Here is a 16131-nt window from a genome sequence, read left to right on the forward strand (position 1 = left end):
GACAGGAAGCCTGGGGAACATAGGCAGACCTTATCTCTACAGGAAAGGTGGTGCATGCCAGTGGTCCCAGCTACTTGGAAGGCTGACGTGGAAGGATCACTTGGGCCCAGGCTGCAGTGAGCCTCCATTGCACCACTGGACTCCAGCCTGGGGAACAGAGTGAGACCCTGTCTCAGAAACAAAAACAAAGGCAGGAGAGTGCGCTATAGTTAATGTGATAGGTTTTGAAGTTAAGACAGATCTGGTTTGGAATTCTGATTTTGCTACTTGTTAACTATGTGACCTGAGATAAGTTACTTAACCTCAATGAGAACCTAGTTTTCTCACCTATAAAATATACCAACCTCTGGCATAGGGAAGGGTAAATAAAATAATGTATGTAAATGTCTTTGCAGCATGTGGTACATAATGAGATCTTAGTAAGTGTTAGCTATTGTTATCATTACAAAGAGAGTGAGAGGGAACTCAGGCAGTTATTGCTGCTGATCATGGACTATTAACATGTATTAATATTTAGGTTGATGCAAAAGTAATTGCGGTTTTTGCCATTACTTTCAGTGGAAAAAAACACAATTACTTTTGCACCAACCTAATACATACCAAAGGATGGAGTGAGATTTAATAATTGTTTGGATTAAACCATCTGTATAGCCCAGCCAACAAAGGCAGTGCTAGAACTTCCACCAGAAGCTGTCGTCTGGGAAAGGGCTCTTAGGCTCATGTCACTTTTCTGCATTGACAAATGACTTTTACTATTTCAGCCAAGTTCAGTGTGCCCATCTGAGTTATCTGATACAACTCCAAAGTAGCAAAATCCTCTGCGTCTAGCCCTTTGTAGATGTGTGCACACGTTATGTCTTTTCTCTGGATTTCTGCTCAGATGAGGCAGGTGCACATTTTAGGGATGGATTTCTTTCCCATTTTTCAGCTTCTGTCATTGGGGGTTGGTGTGTTTCATAGGGTCAGGGACAGGGTAAGAGGTTCATGAGCACAGGCCCATCCATGCCTTTAATTTTACCTTCTTTGCTTTAATTCAATATTTATTACCTTTACTCCTTCATCCTTTTCCAGAGAAAATGATGTGGCTGGCATTGACGTCAACATGGGCTGTCCAAAAGAATATTCCACCAAGGTAAACTGGTTTCTTTATACTCCTAATGTGGGATGGATATTGTAGGATGTAAATGTACAATATAGGATGTACATGTACATGTAAATGTAGGATGCAGATTAAGAGGCTAACAAGACATAATTAAGTATAGTACCTAACTCTGGATTGGATTCTGTACTAGATGGGGGAAATGCTCAAAAAGATATTGTTAGATGAACTGACAAAATTAGAATAGGAACCATAGTATATTAGCTAAACATGCTGTATCAATGTAAACTTATGAAGATGACTCTTCTGTGGTTATGTAACAGACTATCCCTATTCTTAGAGAGTACATACTGAAATATTTAGGAGTAAGGGGCTATGATATATGTAACTTACCCTCAAATGGTTTATACATATACACACACACTCATATATCACCCACGCAATATATAGATTCATAGATTATATATATTTTATTATATATTATATATAAATAATATGTTATATATTGTATAATATGTTATATATTATTTATATATTACATAATATATAGGTATATTATATTACATATGATATATATGTATTCCACATATAGTAATACGTATATAATATGTAATATATAATTATATATTACATATATAAATATATATAATTATATGTGTGTGTGTGTATATACATATATAGAGAGAGAGAGAACTCATGCTCAAGTAATAAAACAATGCAAATGTACAGAGAAAAATAGAGTGGACAAGGGCTGTGTCTTTTCATGAATAAAACTGAGACACATATCCCAGAAAGCCCAGAGAAGGATTATAAAGAAAAAAAGGGAAAACAACTGAGACATACATTTAAAAAAAAGAGAGGAGGCTGGGAGTGGTGGCTCACACATGTAATCCTAGCACTTTGGGAGGCTGATGCAGGAGGATCACTTGATTTCAGGAGATTGAGATGAGCCTGGGCAACAGAGTAAGACACTGTCTTTATAAAAATTCTTAAAAGTTAAAAAAAGAAAAACAGGCCAGGCCTGGTGGCTCATGCCTGTAATCCCAGCACTTTGGGAGGCTGAGGTGGGCAGATCACCTGAGGTCAAGAGTTTGAGACCAGCCTGACCAACATGGTGAAACCCCATCTGTACTAAAATTACAAGCGATTAGCTGGGCGTGGTGGTGTGTGCCTGTAATCCCAGCTACTTGGGAGGCTGAGGCATGAGAATCGCTTGAACCTGGGAGATGGAGGTTGCAGTGAGCTGAGATCATGCCACTGCACTGCAGCCTGGGTGACAAGAGTGAAACTCTGTCTTTAAAAAAAAAAAAAAAGGCGGATGCAGTGCAGATGTTCCCATTGTCATATCAGAAGAGATCAGACTATGGTAGCCCAGAGAAGGGAGTGGAAAGGCAGCCTTTAAACTTGGGAGTTTTATAGGGAAATGTGGTCCTTGGGCTGAGATTTGGGACCCTGTAAGCAGAGGGTGTGGTATAAGCAGGGGCCTGGGGATGAATATGAAGTAGACACAGGGAGGCTTGAGTAGCTCGATTTGACCGGAGGTTTGTCGAGTGGAAGATGATGAAGAAAAAGTGGAGTGCAGGATTGAAAACCTTGGTTGGTAAAAGATTAGCTGGACTTGGACTTTAGGTATCTTTGGTCTTTTTTTTTTTTTTTTTTTTTTTGAGATGGAGTCTCACTCTTATCGTGCAGGCTGGTGTGCAGTGGTGTGATCGCGGCTCCCTGCAACCTCCGTCTCCTGGGTTCACGCCATTCTCCTGCCTCAGCTTCCTGAGTAGCTGGGAGTATAGGTGCCCACCACCATGCCCGACTAATTTTTTTTGTATTTTTAGTAGAGACGGGGTTTTGCCATATTGGCCAGGCTGGTCTCGAACGCCTGACCTCGTGATCCGCCTGCCTTGGCCTCCCACAGTGTAGGGATTACAAGTGTGAGCCACTGCACCCGGCGGTTTTGCTCTTTTCTGATTACTTCTTTGTGTTCCTAAATTATGTGAGGAGCAGCATTAAAATGATTTGGAGGCAGGGTATGGTGGTATATACCATTTATATAAGGAGGATAGGGAATGATTATATATATTTATTTGTTTATTCAGGGAAGATTTTTGGAGAGACACAGAAGAAACTAGTAACATTGGTTTCCTCTGGGGAAGGAAACTTAAGTTTTTATTTGGTTGTGCATAGGTAGTAAATTCCCATTACAGGGGTGCTACTGAAAATAATTAACTAGCACAGCACTGGCACTGATCAGTCAGAAGAGATACCAATCAATATGCCACACATGTACATACAAGCTAAATATCTGCTCTGTTCTCATGGTTCAAAAATTGAAGCCAGATAAAAAGTATAGATTGAGGTTGGGTGCGATGGCTCATGTCTGTAATCCCAGCACTTTGGGAGGCTGAGGCGGGCAGATCACCTGAGGTCAGGAGTTCAAGACTAGCCTGGCCAAAAGGGTGAAACCCCATGTGTACCAAAAAATATAAAAATTAGCCAGGTGTGGTGGCACACACCTGTAGTCCCAGCTACTTGAGAGGCTGAGGCAGGAGAATCACATGAATCCTAGAGGGGGAGGTCGCAGTGAACCAAGATCACGCCACTGCCCTCCACTCTGGGCCACAGAGTGAGACCCTGTATCCAAAAAAAAAAGTATAGATTGAAACGTTTCCCATTCCTTAGGGAGGGAGACTTCTTACTTGTTACCCATTTGAATCACTCAAATTTTGAATGTTTTACCTATTCCAAAAAGCAAGTAAGTTAAATAGGAAGGAAGGAAGGAAATTCCATTGTTGAGAAGGCTATTATTGTGGAAGGGGCAGTGAAACTGAATTCTAGATCCTGTGATTCTATAAGGAAGGGCTGGATATATGTGAGTAAAAGGACAGATGGAGCCGGGGGAGTGCTGGGGCTTCCTCTAGGCCTTCAAGGTTTCTTTTATGACCAATGTAGTCCAGGCTTGGTAGATTTTCCAGCCTACCCCTTTTTCTCTAAAATCCAGGCTCAGCCTGGCCAAGTCTGTGGTGGTTTAATGTTCTCTCTGATTCCAGTTTATCATCCTTAAGCATGAAATTAAAGTGTAATAATTGAACTTACACTTTCTGAGCATTTTCTGTGAGCATTCATTAGTATGTAATCTTTACACTGGCAGCATATATTTATTGGAATTTTTTTTTTTTTTTTTTGCCTTCATCTCGCTCTTAATGGATTCAGATTTTTAAAGATCTCCCTCCTCCATTATTAAAGTAATTCATACCATTGTCTAGAAGTTGGGAAATACAGACAAATACAGAAAAGAGCGGGAAAATCACCAGTAACTCACCATAAAGAGCAACCACCAATACTATTATCAAGATTCAAGCGGTTGTGTGGGTTGGTGGCTTCCATTTCCTGAGGCTTTTGTTAGAGTTGGGCATGGGTCTGGGCTGGGACATTGTTGCTGGCAGAAGAGAAGGGCCTAGACAAGGTTCGTAAGTTGTGTGCAGCTTAGTAGCTTTGCTGGTGGTGTTGATGCCTATGCAAGCATTGGGTATGATAGGAAGAAGGCGCATTTGATCTTATTTCACAGGAAGGATGATTCATTGTTTTTTAAGGGCTTGGAAGATGGTGGGATTTAGTTTATTAAGACACTGAGACGTGGGTTAGGGAGTGGGCAGTCTTGAAAAATAAGTTTTATATAGCCCACTTCTAGATAGACTTGTGGGTTTTACCAAGGGGATCAGAATGATGACTTTTTTTTGTTTGAGATGGAGTCTTGCTCTATCACCCAGGCTGGGGTACAGTGGCGCAATCTCAGCTCACTGCAACCTCTGCCTCCTGGGTTCAAGCAATTCTTCTGCCTCAGCCTCCTGAATAGCTGGGACTACAGGCGCACACCACCATGCTTGGCTAATTTTTGTATTTTTGGTAGAGACAGGGTCTCACCATGTTGGCCAGGCTGGTTTCGAACTCCTGACCTCAGGTGATCCACCTGACTCAGCTTCCCAAAGTGCTCAGATTATAGGTGTGAGCCACCACGCCCAGCCTATAAATTTTAAAAGTCATCACTCTGGTCCGGCCAGCCTGGTCAACTTGGTGAAACCCTATCTCTACTAAAAATATATTAAAAAATTAGCCAGGTATGGTGGTGCATGCCTGCAGTCCTGGCTACTTAGGAGGCTGAGGCAGAAGAATCACTTGAACCAGGGAGGTGGAGGTTGCAGTGAGCCGAGATTGCACCACTGCACTCCAGCCTGGGTGACAGAGCGAGACTCTTGTTTAAAAAAAAAAAAAAAAAGAAGGCCGGGCACGGTGGCTCAAGCCTGTAATCCCAGCACTTTGGGAGGCTGAGACGGGCGGATCACGAGGTCAGGAGATCGAGACCATCCTGGCTAACACGGTGAAACCCCGTCTCTACGAAAAATACAAAAAACTAGCCGGGCAAGGTGGCGGGCGCCTGTAGTCCCAGCTACTCGGGAGGCTGAGGCAGGAGAGTGGCGTAAACCCGGGAGGCGGAGCTTGCAGTGAGCTGAGATCCGGCCACTGCACTCCAGCCTGGGCGAGAGAGCAAGACTCCGTCTCAAAAAAAAAAAAAAAAAAAAAAAAAAATCACCACACTTCAGTCGCAGATGTTGTGGGCACAGATACTGCTGCCCTCCTACTTGTTTAAAAGAAGTGACGGTTGCCAGTGGGCCTTGGTCCCCTGGAGGTGAGTGCCGAGGTAATGCCCAGTTGCCAGACCCCATCCCATGGAGAGGGCCATACTGTCTCCCAGCTGTAAGAAGACCTTTTGTGTGTTTCTCTTTAGGGAGGAATGGGAGCTGCTCTGTTGTCAGACCCTGACAAGATTGAGAAGGTAAGTCCTCCACAGGTGAAAGCAGGGGTCTTCAAACACAGCTCCAAACTAGAGTTGTCTAGAATGCCTCCTTCCACTAATACCAGATTTACTGATGTCCATCCAGTTTCTCTCCCTGAGGCCTAGCGATTTCCAAAAAATCTTCCCAGTGATTTTGACATGCAGCCAAGTTTGGGAACCCTTGAGCCAGCCTACAGCAGCCTTGAAGTTCCTAAAAAGCCCAGAGCTAGAGACATGTCAACAAAGAGCCAGGGGTCCTGATGACTCATAGAGAACCTCTTCTGTATTGCCTGTCTCCCTTCTGGGAAGGTCTTGAGAGCAGAGGCCAGGCCACCTGTGGTGAGGACAAGCTCAGTGGCCATATGTATTTGTATGTGTGTGGGTGGATTGGTTTCTCCCAGGGCACTTGATGAAAGCAGCAGTGGGTCCCCTGTGTCCTGAAAGAGGCTACCCCAGCCCTTGGAGAGCAGCTCAGGCCAGGGTTAGGGGAGGCAAGCTGAAGTTAGTCTCTCTCTGCTCCCCTTTCTTTGGTGATTCTGTAGGCTAGCTTAATGAGGCCCTGGGGACAGGTTGGCATTTACTACCTGGCATTGTGAGCTGCCAGGGTATGTGGCAATGACATTCTCTGCCACACCATCTGTATCCTTTGTGTTCCTCTCCCAGTCTGCCAGCCCTTTCCTTTTAGCTCCTTTGTTTTCCTTTTCATTCTCTATCACTACTTCCCTGTCTGGACTTTAAGCCTCATCCTGCTTCCCGGAGGCTAGAGCAACTTGGGACTCAGGCACCACCAATGAGAGCTGCCATCATCGCCAATGAGAGCTGCATGGTTGCTGTGTCAGCAGCTCAACCCTGCATGTTCCTCCAGCCCTGCTGTCTCTGGGACATAGGAAGACCACTGTGCTTGCTGGATACGTGCCTTCTCATTTTTCCCATGTGCAGCCAGAGATACTCTATCTGTAGTGTACCCGTGTAATGTGCCTTTCTTTTTTTTGAGACACAGTCTTGCTCTGTCACCCAGGCTGGAGTGCAGTGGCACAATCTCGGCTCACTGCAACCTCTGCCTCCAGGGTTCAAGCGATTCTTCTGCCTCAGCCTCCTGAGTAGCTGGGATTACAGGTGCCCACCATGACGCCCGGCTAATTTTTGTTTTGTTTTTTTGTTTTTTTGAGATGGAGTCTTGCCCTGTCGCCCAGGCTGGAGTGCAGTGGCCAGATCTCAGCTCACTGCAAGCTCTGCCTCCCGGGTTCACGCCATTCTCCTGCCTCAGCCTCCCGAGTAGCTGGGACTACAGGCGCCCGCCACCTCGCCCGGCTAGTTTTTTTTTTTGTTTTTTAGTAGAGACGGGGTTTCACTGTGTTAGCCAGGATGGTCTTGATCTCCTGATCTCGTGATCCGCCCGTCTCGGCCTCCCAAAGTGCTGGGATTACAGGCTTGAGCCACCACGCCCGGCCTAATTTGTGTATTTTTTAGTAGAGATGGAGTTTCGTCATGTTGGTCATGCTGGTCTTGAGCTCCTGACCTCAGGTGATCTGCCCACCTCGGCCTCCCAAAGTGGTGGGATTACAGATGTGAGCCACTGTGCCCAGCCATAATGTGCCTTTCATTTGGTTCTGAAACCCCTTGAAGTAGACAGGATTAGCATTTATCTCCATTTGATCAAGGACAATTAACTAAAGCACAAAGAAAGAAAATAATTTGCTTAAGATCATATAGTAAATAAGTGGCAGGCAGAGCCAGCTTGTGAGCCATAGTCTCTTCTGACTCCTAGTGTCAGCACCCTCTCCAGTAGCATCTCAGGTTCCAGGTGCCTGGGTATAGTTTGTAAGTGTCAGGTCAATAGGCACCTCAACTTGGAAATCTCCAGTTAGACACTTCAGTGCAGGGTGGAGTGGAAGTAGACATCTTGGATGTCAAATTGGTTTCCACACCTAGGAGAGGGGGCCCCAGAGGGAGGATGTGGTTCACAACATGATCACACAGGCATTTTTGTTATCCTCCAGCCTCCTGTTTTCTCAGACCCAGGCTGTTGGCTCTGTCCTCTCTACTGCCCCTCATTGAATGAGGCAGATTTCATCCATGAGGCAGCAGAGATACATTCAACTTCAGAAGTCTCGTTCATTCCACTACTTCTCTGATTGGGTACTTAGATGGGCCAGGTTGGCCGGGCGCGGTGGCTCAAGCCTGTAATCCCAGCACTTTGGGAGGCTGAGGCGGGCGGATCACGAGGTCAGGAGATCGAGACCATCCTGGCTAACATGGTGAAACCCCGTCTCTACTAAAAAATACAAAAAAACTAGCTGGGCGAGGTGGCGGGCACCTGTAGTCCCAGCTACTCCGGAGGCTGAGGCAGGAGAATGGCGGGAACCCGGGAGGCGGAGCTTGTAGTGAGCTGAGATCCGGCCACTGCACTCTAGCCTGGGCGACAGAGCGAGACTCCGTCTCAAAAAAAAAAAAAAAAAAAAAAAAAAGATGGGCCAGGTTGGACTGATAGATGGGGTTTGCCCCATGGTGGGGAAGTTTCAGGCTTCCACAACAAAGCTAGATGTGGCTTAGGTGTAGGGGCTGGATTCAGTTCGGGTCCAGACCATGCTGGCAAGCTGGGTGGTCTGGGTGAGAGCTTTGCGGGTCTTTCTAGGCTTGGTGTTTTAGGCCCATGGTTCCATCTGTGAGAGTGTCTTAAGACCACCTCTAGAAATTTTCTCAAAGATTCTTGTTTGGGGTTATGAAAACCTTGGAAACACATAACGTTGGTGGTTGTACAACATTGTGAATGTAATTAATGCCACTGAATTATACACTTAAAAATGTTGCCGGGCGCAGTGGCTCACACCTGTAATCCCAGCACTTTGGGAGGCTGAGGCAGGTGGATCACCTGAGGTTGGGAGTTCAAGGCCAGCCTGACCAACATGGAGAAACCCCGTCTCTACTAAAAATACAAAAAATTAGCCAGGGTGGTGGCGCATGCCTGTAATCCCAGCTACTCGGGAGGCCGAGGCAGGAGAATCGCTTGAACCCGGGAGGCAGAGGTTGCGGTGAGCCGAGATCACGCCATTGCACTCCAGCCTGGGCAAAAAGCGAAACTCTACCTCAAAAAAAAAAAAAAAAAAAATGTTTAAGATGGCAAATTTCATGTTATATATATTTTACCCCAGTTATAAATAAAGGATGCTATCCTTTGAGAGTTCTGCAGACCCTTGGGGTGAGTAGGGGTGGAGAGTGGGATATCAATCTCTTTGAGAAAGCTTCTACCAGGTAACTCTGGTATATGCTCCCTGGATTAAGAACCTCAGTTTTATTTTATTTTTTAAAATATTTATTTATTTTAAGAGGGAGTCTCACTCTGTTGCCCAGGCTGGAGTGCAGTGGTGCAATCTCAGCTTACTGCAACTTCCACCTCCTGGGTTCAAGTGATTCTCATGCCTCAGCCTCTGAGTAGCTGAGATTACAGGCATGCACCACAATGCCTGGCTAATTTTTGTATTATTAGTAGGTACAGCGTTTCACCTTGTTGTTTAGGCTAGCCTGGAACTCCTTTTTTTTTTTTTTTTTTTTTTTTTTTTTTTTTTTGAGACAGAGTCTCGCTCTGTCACCCAGGCTGGAGTGCAGTGGCCGGATCTCAGCTCACTGCAAGCTCCGCCTCCCGGGTTTGCGCCATTCTCCTGCCTCAGCCTCCCGAGTAGCTGGGACTACAGGCGCCCGCCACCTCGCCCGGCTAGTTTTTTGTATATTTTAGTAGAGACGGGGTTTCACCGTGTTAGCCAGGATGGTCTCGATCTCCTGACCTCGTGATCCGCCCGTCTCGGCCTCCCAAAGTGCTGGGATTACAGGCTTGAGCCACCGCACCCGGCCTAGCCTGGAACTCCTAACCACAGGAGATCTGGCCTCCCAAAGTGCTGGGATTACAGGCATGTGCAGGGCATCCCCCTTGTGTACACTGCACTTGGGCCATGGCTGACAACTGGCAGGGTCAGGACTTGAACTCAGGTCTCACTGCTTTCCAGGCCTATGCTTTCCTATCCTCATCTGCTGCCTCCCAGAAACCAGGGGAGCGAAGAAGCCTACTTTTCTTCAGTTGGCCAGTGAGTCTATTGAGGCAAGCCTGCTTGTAGGTAGATGTGTTGTTCCTCTGCTCAAATATGGACTTGTCTCTCGTTCTTTCTCCCCAAAGACTTGGATCTGGAGAGTTGGTGTCCAGGAGAGTTTCATGCTAGACCCTGGCCAGAAGACAATTTCTAGTTGCCATTTCCCCTCAGTGTGACCCTTGCAAGTGGCTAGGGTTTTTGGTTACCTAATTTCCTTCCTAGTCCTTAACACACACATGAAATGCACAGAAATACTGAAGAAAGTTCTGAGAGCTACTTGGATAGAATACAGCAAAAGGAAGTTCTACAAGACAGAGAATTGGATCAGACTAGCTGGTGTTGCTTAAATCACCAAATGTCAGAGGATTCTAAGTGAGCACTTGTAATGGAAACTTTCGGAGATGTTGCTTTGAGCATGAAGGATGGGACTAAAATGAGAATTTTTATTGTATTTCTTGATGAACCTGTCAGACCCCAACTTAAAAGGTCAGTGCCTGTTTAAGGCCTGCCAGGGTGACCCTAAGACCTCAGGCCCAGTCTGCCTCCTGGGGCAGCACCTAGGGACTGTTCATTCCTGCCAGTCCCTGGCAGTTGGGCCAGCAGGTCCTGTCTTGCTCATGAACTGTCCACCTGTCTGTCAGTCCATCCAGCCTCTTGGTTGGATGTCTTCTGGCATGGCCTGCTTCATTCAGCCTGTCCCTGAAAGGCCTCCACTACTGGTTTTTGCAACCTGGCTCTCTGCTGCCCCCGCCTGTCTAGAGTCAAGACTGGCAGCAGCCACCTAGATATCCCCCTGCTCTGCTAGACAGAGATACAGTTCTTGGAAGAGGGTTCTTGGGTTCATCTTTCCTCCAGCTTGCCTGGCCTGAAATTTCTGATAAGGGAAGAAGATAGCAATGACACAGACATGCAGTGTCATCTACACTTCTCTATCTCTGATTCTTGTGTGGTCTGGTCTTGCTACCTCCCTGTCACTTTCCTGCATGACGTCTTTTTTTTTTTTTTTTTTGAGACAGAGTCTTGCTCTGTCGCCCGGGCTGGAGTGCAGTGGCCGGATCTCAGCTCACTGCAAGCTCCGCCTCCCGGGTTTACTCCATTCTCTTGCCTCAGCCTCCCGAGTAGCTGGGACTACAGGCGCCCGCCACCTCGCCTGGCTAGTTTTTGTATTTTTCAGTAGAGACGGGGTTTCACCGTGTTAGCCAGGATGATCTCAAACTCCTGACCTCGTGATCCGCCCGTCTCGGCCTCCCAAAGTGCTGGGATTACAGGCTTGAGCCACCGCGCCCGGCCCTGCATGACGTCTTGATCTTTCTTTGAAATCTTTTGCAATTGCCATGTGATAAGCACTTTTAAATATGTTGTTGAGTACATTGTCCTTTCCTTTGCCAGTTTAGGGGAGTATATCTGACTCCCCTAAAGAGGAATGCAGGCCCTTAAGAGCCTTCCTGTTCCCTCACCCTGCAAGTCCTGGAACAACACTCAGGGAACATTCTCTTCACCTAGGAAAAAAGCTGTTCCCCCCTCCCCACCCCACCCCCCCGTTTTTTTTAATAGCAACAGGGATGGGCTAGGTGCAGTGACACAAGCCTGTAATCCCAGGACTTTGGGAGGCTGAAGCAGGTGGATTGCTTGAGCTCAGGAGTTTGAGACCAGCCTGGCCAACGTGGTGGTCCCAGCTACTATGGAGGCTGAGGTGGGAGGATTGCTTGAGCTGGAAAGGCAGAGGTTGCAGTGAGCCAAGATTGCACCACTGCACACTAGCTTGGGAAACAGAGCGAGACCCTGTCTCAAAACAAAACAAACAAACAAACAAACAGAAAGAGAACAGGATCTTGCTGTGTTGCCCAGGGTGGTCTCGAACTCCTGGCTTCAAGCAGTCTTCCCACTTCAGCCTCTCAAAGTGTTGGGATTACAGGCATGAACCACCACACCCAGTTAGCTATGTGTTCTTTTTTTCTTACTTATTATTATTATTATTATTTTTAGCCATGTGTTCTTAACCAAGGCTAGGCCTCAGAATGATACTGAGGATGGGGTGGAGTTTGTTGGGCAGAGCCTTTTGAAAACACACATTCCTAAGCCCTGCCCTTAGAGACTGATTCAGGAAATAACAGTGTGGAATTCAAGAGTTTGTATTTCTTCAGTTCTCCAGATAATTTTGGTATTTGTCCTGGCAAAGGCTCAGTGAGTCGCACACAGGTGTGCACGCATACCCGTTCACTCATTCATTCAGCATATTTGAGAAATATGTATATACCACTAGGTGCTAGGCAGGTGCTGGGGCTCTAGTGTAGAACAAAGGCAGGTCCCTTGCCTCGTGGAGCTTATTTGTGTATGTGTGTAACAGACACACGCATGCATTCACACATACATAAACTGTTCATGCCACCAGAATGCACAGCCTATAGCGGAGTTGATAAGTTCAGGCAGTGTGGTGGTTTGTTCTAGAAGACATAGGTGCTCTTGTGTTTTCCTCTCTGCAGATCCTCAGCACTCTTGTTAAAGGGACACGCAGACCTGTGACCTGCAAGATTCGCATCCTGCCATCGGTAAGGATGGTGTGTTACATTTGAAGGTCCATTCTCTCTGGTGATGTTGGATTTAGGTTTGTGAATGATTCTTGAGCTGCTAAATTAGGCTTGGAGGAGAGAGAGTGGAGCTGAGCCTACTTTAGGAGCCAGGAGCTGCTCCTTCTGGGGCTTCAGTAACCATCCTATGTGGTCCTCTTCCTCAGCTAGAAGATACTCTGAGCCTTGTGAAGCGGATAGAGAGGACTGGCATTGCTGCCATCGCAGTTCATGGGAGGTGAGTGGTCACATTTCTAGTGACTGACTGGCAGGGAGGTCCTAACCCATATTAGCGATTCTTCCTTAATTGATCTGTCATCCCAAGTGACAGCCAATTTCTCTTCTACATATTCAGCCTAAATCTGCCTAGCTCTTTGATATCCTATGAGTCTTGAGGGCAGGCAGACCCTGAATGGGCTTGCATTTGCCTTTGTTTCATTTATGGAGCACCTGTTGAGGGTAGGTACTGAGGTTTAGAGATGCAGAGAGACTAAGAAAGGAGAAACGCCTCTACCATCAGGATGTGTAAATGCTAGAGATTGAGTGACTTGCTCAAAATCGTACCATGCAGCCAGTTCGTGGTGGAATTCTAACCCTCATGAGAAAATCTCATTTATTTCCTTCCTTCCCTCCTTCCTTCCTTCCCTCCCTCCTTCCCTCCTTCTCTCTTTCCTTCCTCTCCTTCCTCCCCTCCCATCTCCTCCCCTCCCCGCTCCCTTCTCCTCTCCCCTCTTCTCTCCTTCTCTCTCTTTGCCATTCTGTCACCCAGGCTGGAGTGCAATAGCGCATTCTTGGCTCACTGCAATCTCCATCTCCCAGGTTCAAGTGATTCTCCTGCCTTAGCCTCCTGAGTAGCTAAGATTACAGGCATGCTCCACCATGCCCAGCTAATTTTTATATTTTTTAGTAGAGACAGGGTTTCACCACACTGGCCGGGGTGGTTTCAAACTCCTGATCTCAGGTGATCCGTCCACCTTGGCCTCCCAAAGTGCTGTGATTACAGGCATGAGCCTCCAGGCCCAGCCTTATTTTCTTTCTGTTATATTGAGCAATGACTTCTTCCTCGAATAATCCCAGACAGATTGCTTTGTTTTTTTTTCATTGTTGTTGGTTTTTTTTTTTTTTTTTTTTTTTTTGAGGCGGAGTCTCGCTCTGTCACCCGGACTGGAGTGCAGTGGCCGGATCTCAGCTCACTGCAAGCTCCGCCTCCCGGATTTGCGCCATTCTCCCGCCTCAGCCTCCCGAGTAGCTGGGACTACAGGCGCCCGCCACCTCACCCGGCTAGTTTTTGTATTTTTAGTAGAGACGGGGTTTCACTGTGTTAGCCAGGATGGTCTCGATCTCCTGACCTCGTGATCCGCCCGTCTCGGCCTCCCAAAGTGCTGGGATTACAGGCTTGAGCCACCGCGCCCGGCCTGTTGTTGTTTTTTGAGACAGTCTTGTTCTGTTACCCAGGCTGGAGTGAAGTGGCACAATTATAGCTCACTGCAGCCTCAAACTCCTGGGCTCAAGTGATCCTCCCGTCTCAGCCTCCTGAGTGGCTGAAACTATAGGCACATGTCACCACACCTGGCTAATTTTTTATTTTTTTGTTGTGACGGGATCTCCTTATGTTGCCCAGGCTGATCTCAAACTCCTGGGCTTAAGTGATCCTCCTGCCTCAGCCCCTCAAAATGCAGGGATTACAGGCGTGAGCCACCACAACTGGCCTATTCTTTTAAAGTCTCTGCCTCTCTTGTCTGCATTTGTTGGACTGCCAGCTGTCACAATGACTAAACAATCCTTCTAGCTGTAGCTAATGTACTCTTTGCTGAGAGCTGAGGTTCTGAAGACCACCCTTGGCTTACAGTCACACTTGTTTTCTGTGTCCAGGATGTGCTTTTGTACAGCATCTCAGGTCAGTAGACCTGGGCCAAGGGGACCTCTCTTCTCTGAGTGATGTTCCTTTGGGCTTGGGGTCTTACAGGAAGAGCTCAAGTTGTTGATTGTGCTCTTACAATATTTTCAGAGAAGAGAACCCAGAACTCCCATCATACAAAGCAGAGCAAAGCAGAGTTGCTTGGGTTGAAGCCAGGAGGGAGAAGTACACACTTGTACACATATGCTCTTTCCCAAGGCAGCAGGCTTTGGATTCAGACTCCCTGGTTTGAGATCTCGGCTCTGCTGCTTGATAACTGTATATCCTTGGGAAATCACTTAACCTTTCTGAGCACAACATTCCTTGTTTAGAAATTAAGGTAATTTTGACTTTATAGAGTTGTCCCAAGGCTTTTATGAGATTGTGAATATAAATCCTTGGCACAGTGCGTGGCATGTAGTATTCTTTCTCTTTTTCTTTTGAGACGGAGTCTTGCTCTGTTGCCTAGGCTGGAGTACAGTGGCACGAACTCAGCTCACTGCAACCTTTGCCTCCAGGATTCAAGCAATTCTCCTACCTCAGCCTCTTGAGTAGCTGGGATTACAGGTGCCTGCCATCATGCCTGGGTATTTTTTTTTTTTTTAATTTTTAGTAGAGATGGGTTTCACCATGTTGGCCAGGCTGGTCTCAAACTCCTGACCTCAAGTGATCCACCCACCTTGGCCTCCCAAAGTGCAGGGATTACAGGCATGAGCCACTGCGCCCAGCCAGTATTCTCTTAATAAAGGAAGCTATTATTTTTTACTAGTGGTTGGAAACACTCAGAAGACAGATTTGGGTGAGTTTGAAGAAACCCTTTCTGACCATCAAAGTTGTTAAGATGGGCTAAAAGTGACTACTGGAGATATCGGGAGACAGAGGTAGAGGCTAGGTTGACAAGGCCCTCTGAGGCCTGTGGCCCTTGACCCTTTTGTTGAAGAAGAGTATAGCAGAGGGGCCCAGGCGTGGTGGCTAATGCCTAGAATCCCAGCACTTTAGGAGGCCAAGGCAGGTGGATCACAGGAGGTCAGGAGTTCAAGACCAGCCTGACCAACATGGTGAAACCCCGTTTCTACTAAAAAATACACAAAATTAGCCAGGTATGGTAGCTCATGCCTGTAATCCCAGCTACTTGGGAGGCTGAGGCAGGAGAATTGCCTGAACTCAGGAGGTGGAGGTTGCATTGAGCTGAGGTTGCACCGTTGCACTCCAACCTGGGCAACGAGAGCAAAACACCGTCTAAAAAAAAAAAAAAAAAAAAAAAAAGAACAAGAGTATAGCAGAGGGGACATACTCAGACAAGAGCTGGACAAGGGCTTTCTGGTCAACAGTCTTCTCTGCTTTGTCTCTGAGCACAGCTCAGGTCAGGCCTCACATCAGCAGCCCTAAAACTCATGCACAAGAACTTGCAGTTGACCTTGGAAGGAGGGGCCCCAGGTTGTGGTCCTGCCTCCCTTGTGCTGTGGTGTGACAACCATGGTCCGTGGCCTGCCCTGGGTGCGGGGCCTACCCTGTGTCAGGTGCCTCTCCGTAGGATCAGCTCTGCAACTTGGCTTTGGCATTGGCAGCTGTGTGGGAGTGGCCAGTTTGAGCAGCAGCAGCTGTTCCCAGTCCCTTGGAGAGGGCAGGACTGGGACAGTAGGGGCAGCACTCTTAAG

General features: G+C 47.0%; 1 protein-coding gene across 6 annotated transcripts in view; it reads left to right on the forward strand.

Annotated features, from left to right (window-relative positions):
- The window catches only part of DUS2 (dihydrouridine synthase 2), a 60089-nt gene that overhangs the window by 34136 nt on the left and 9822 nt on the right, over positions 1-16131 (forward strand). For all 6 annotated transcript variants that reach the window (XR_004055367.1, XM_030924631.1, XM_030924632.1 and 3 more), the window contains 4 exons: positions 1072-1132; positions 5880-5927; positions 12493-12558; positions 12744-12814. Coding sequence is in view for 5 of the 6 variants with exons in the window: in XM_030924631.1 (XP_030780491.1) it covers positions 1072-1132; positions 5880-5927; positions 12493-12558; positions 12744-12814 (246 nt within the window). In the remaining variant the exon portion in view is untranslated. The remainder of the gene's footprint in view (positions 1-1071; positions 1133-5879; positions 5928-12492; positions 12559-12743; positions 12815-16131) is intronic.

This window comes from Rhinopithecus roxellana, chromosome 20 (assembly GCF_007565055.1).
Source record: "Rhinopithecus roxellana isolate Shanxi Qingling chromosome 20, ASM756505v1, whole genome shotgun sequence".
Taxonomy (NCBI): domain Eukaryota; kingdom Metazoa; phylum Chordata; class Mammalia; order Primates; family Cercopithecidae; genus Rhinopithecus; species Rhinopithecus roxellana.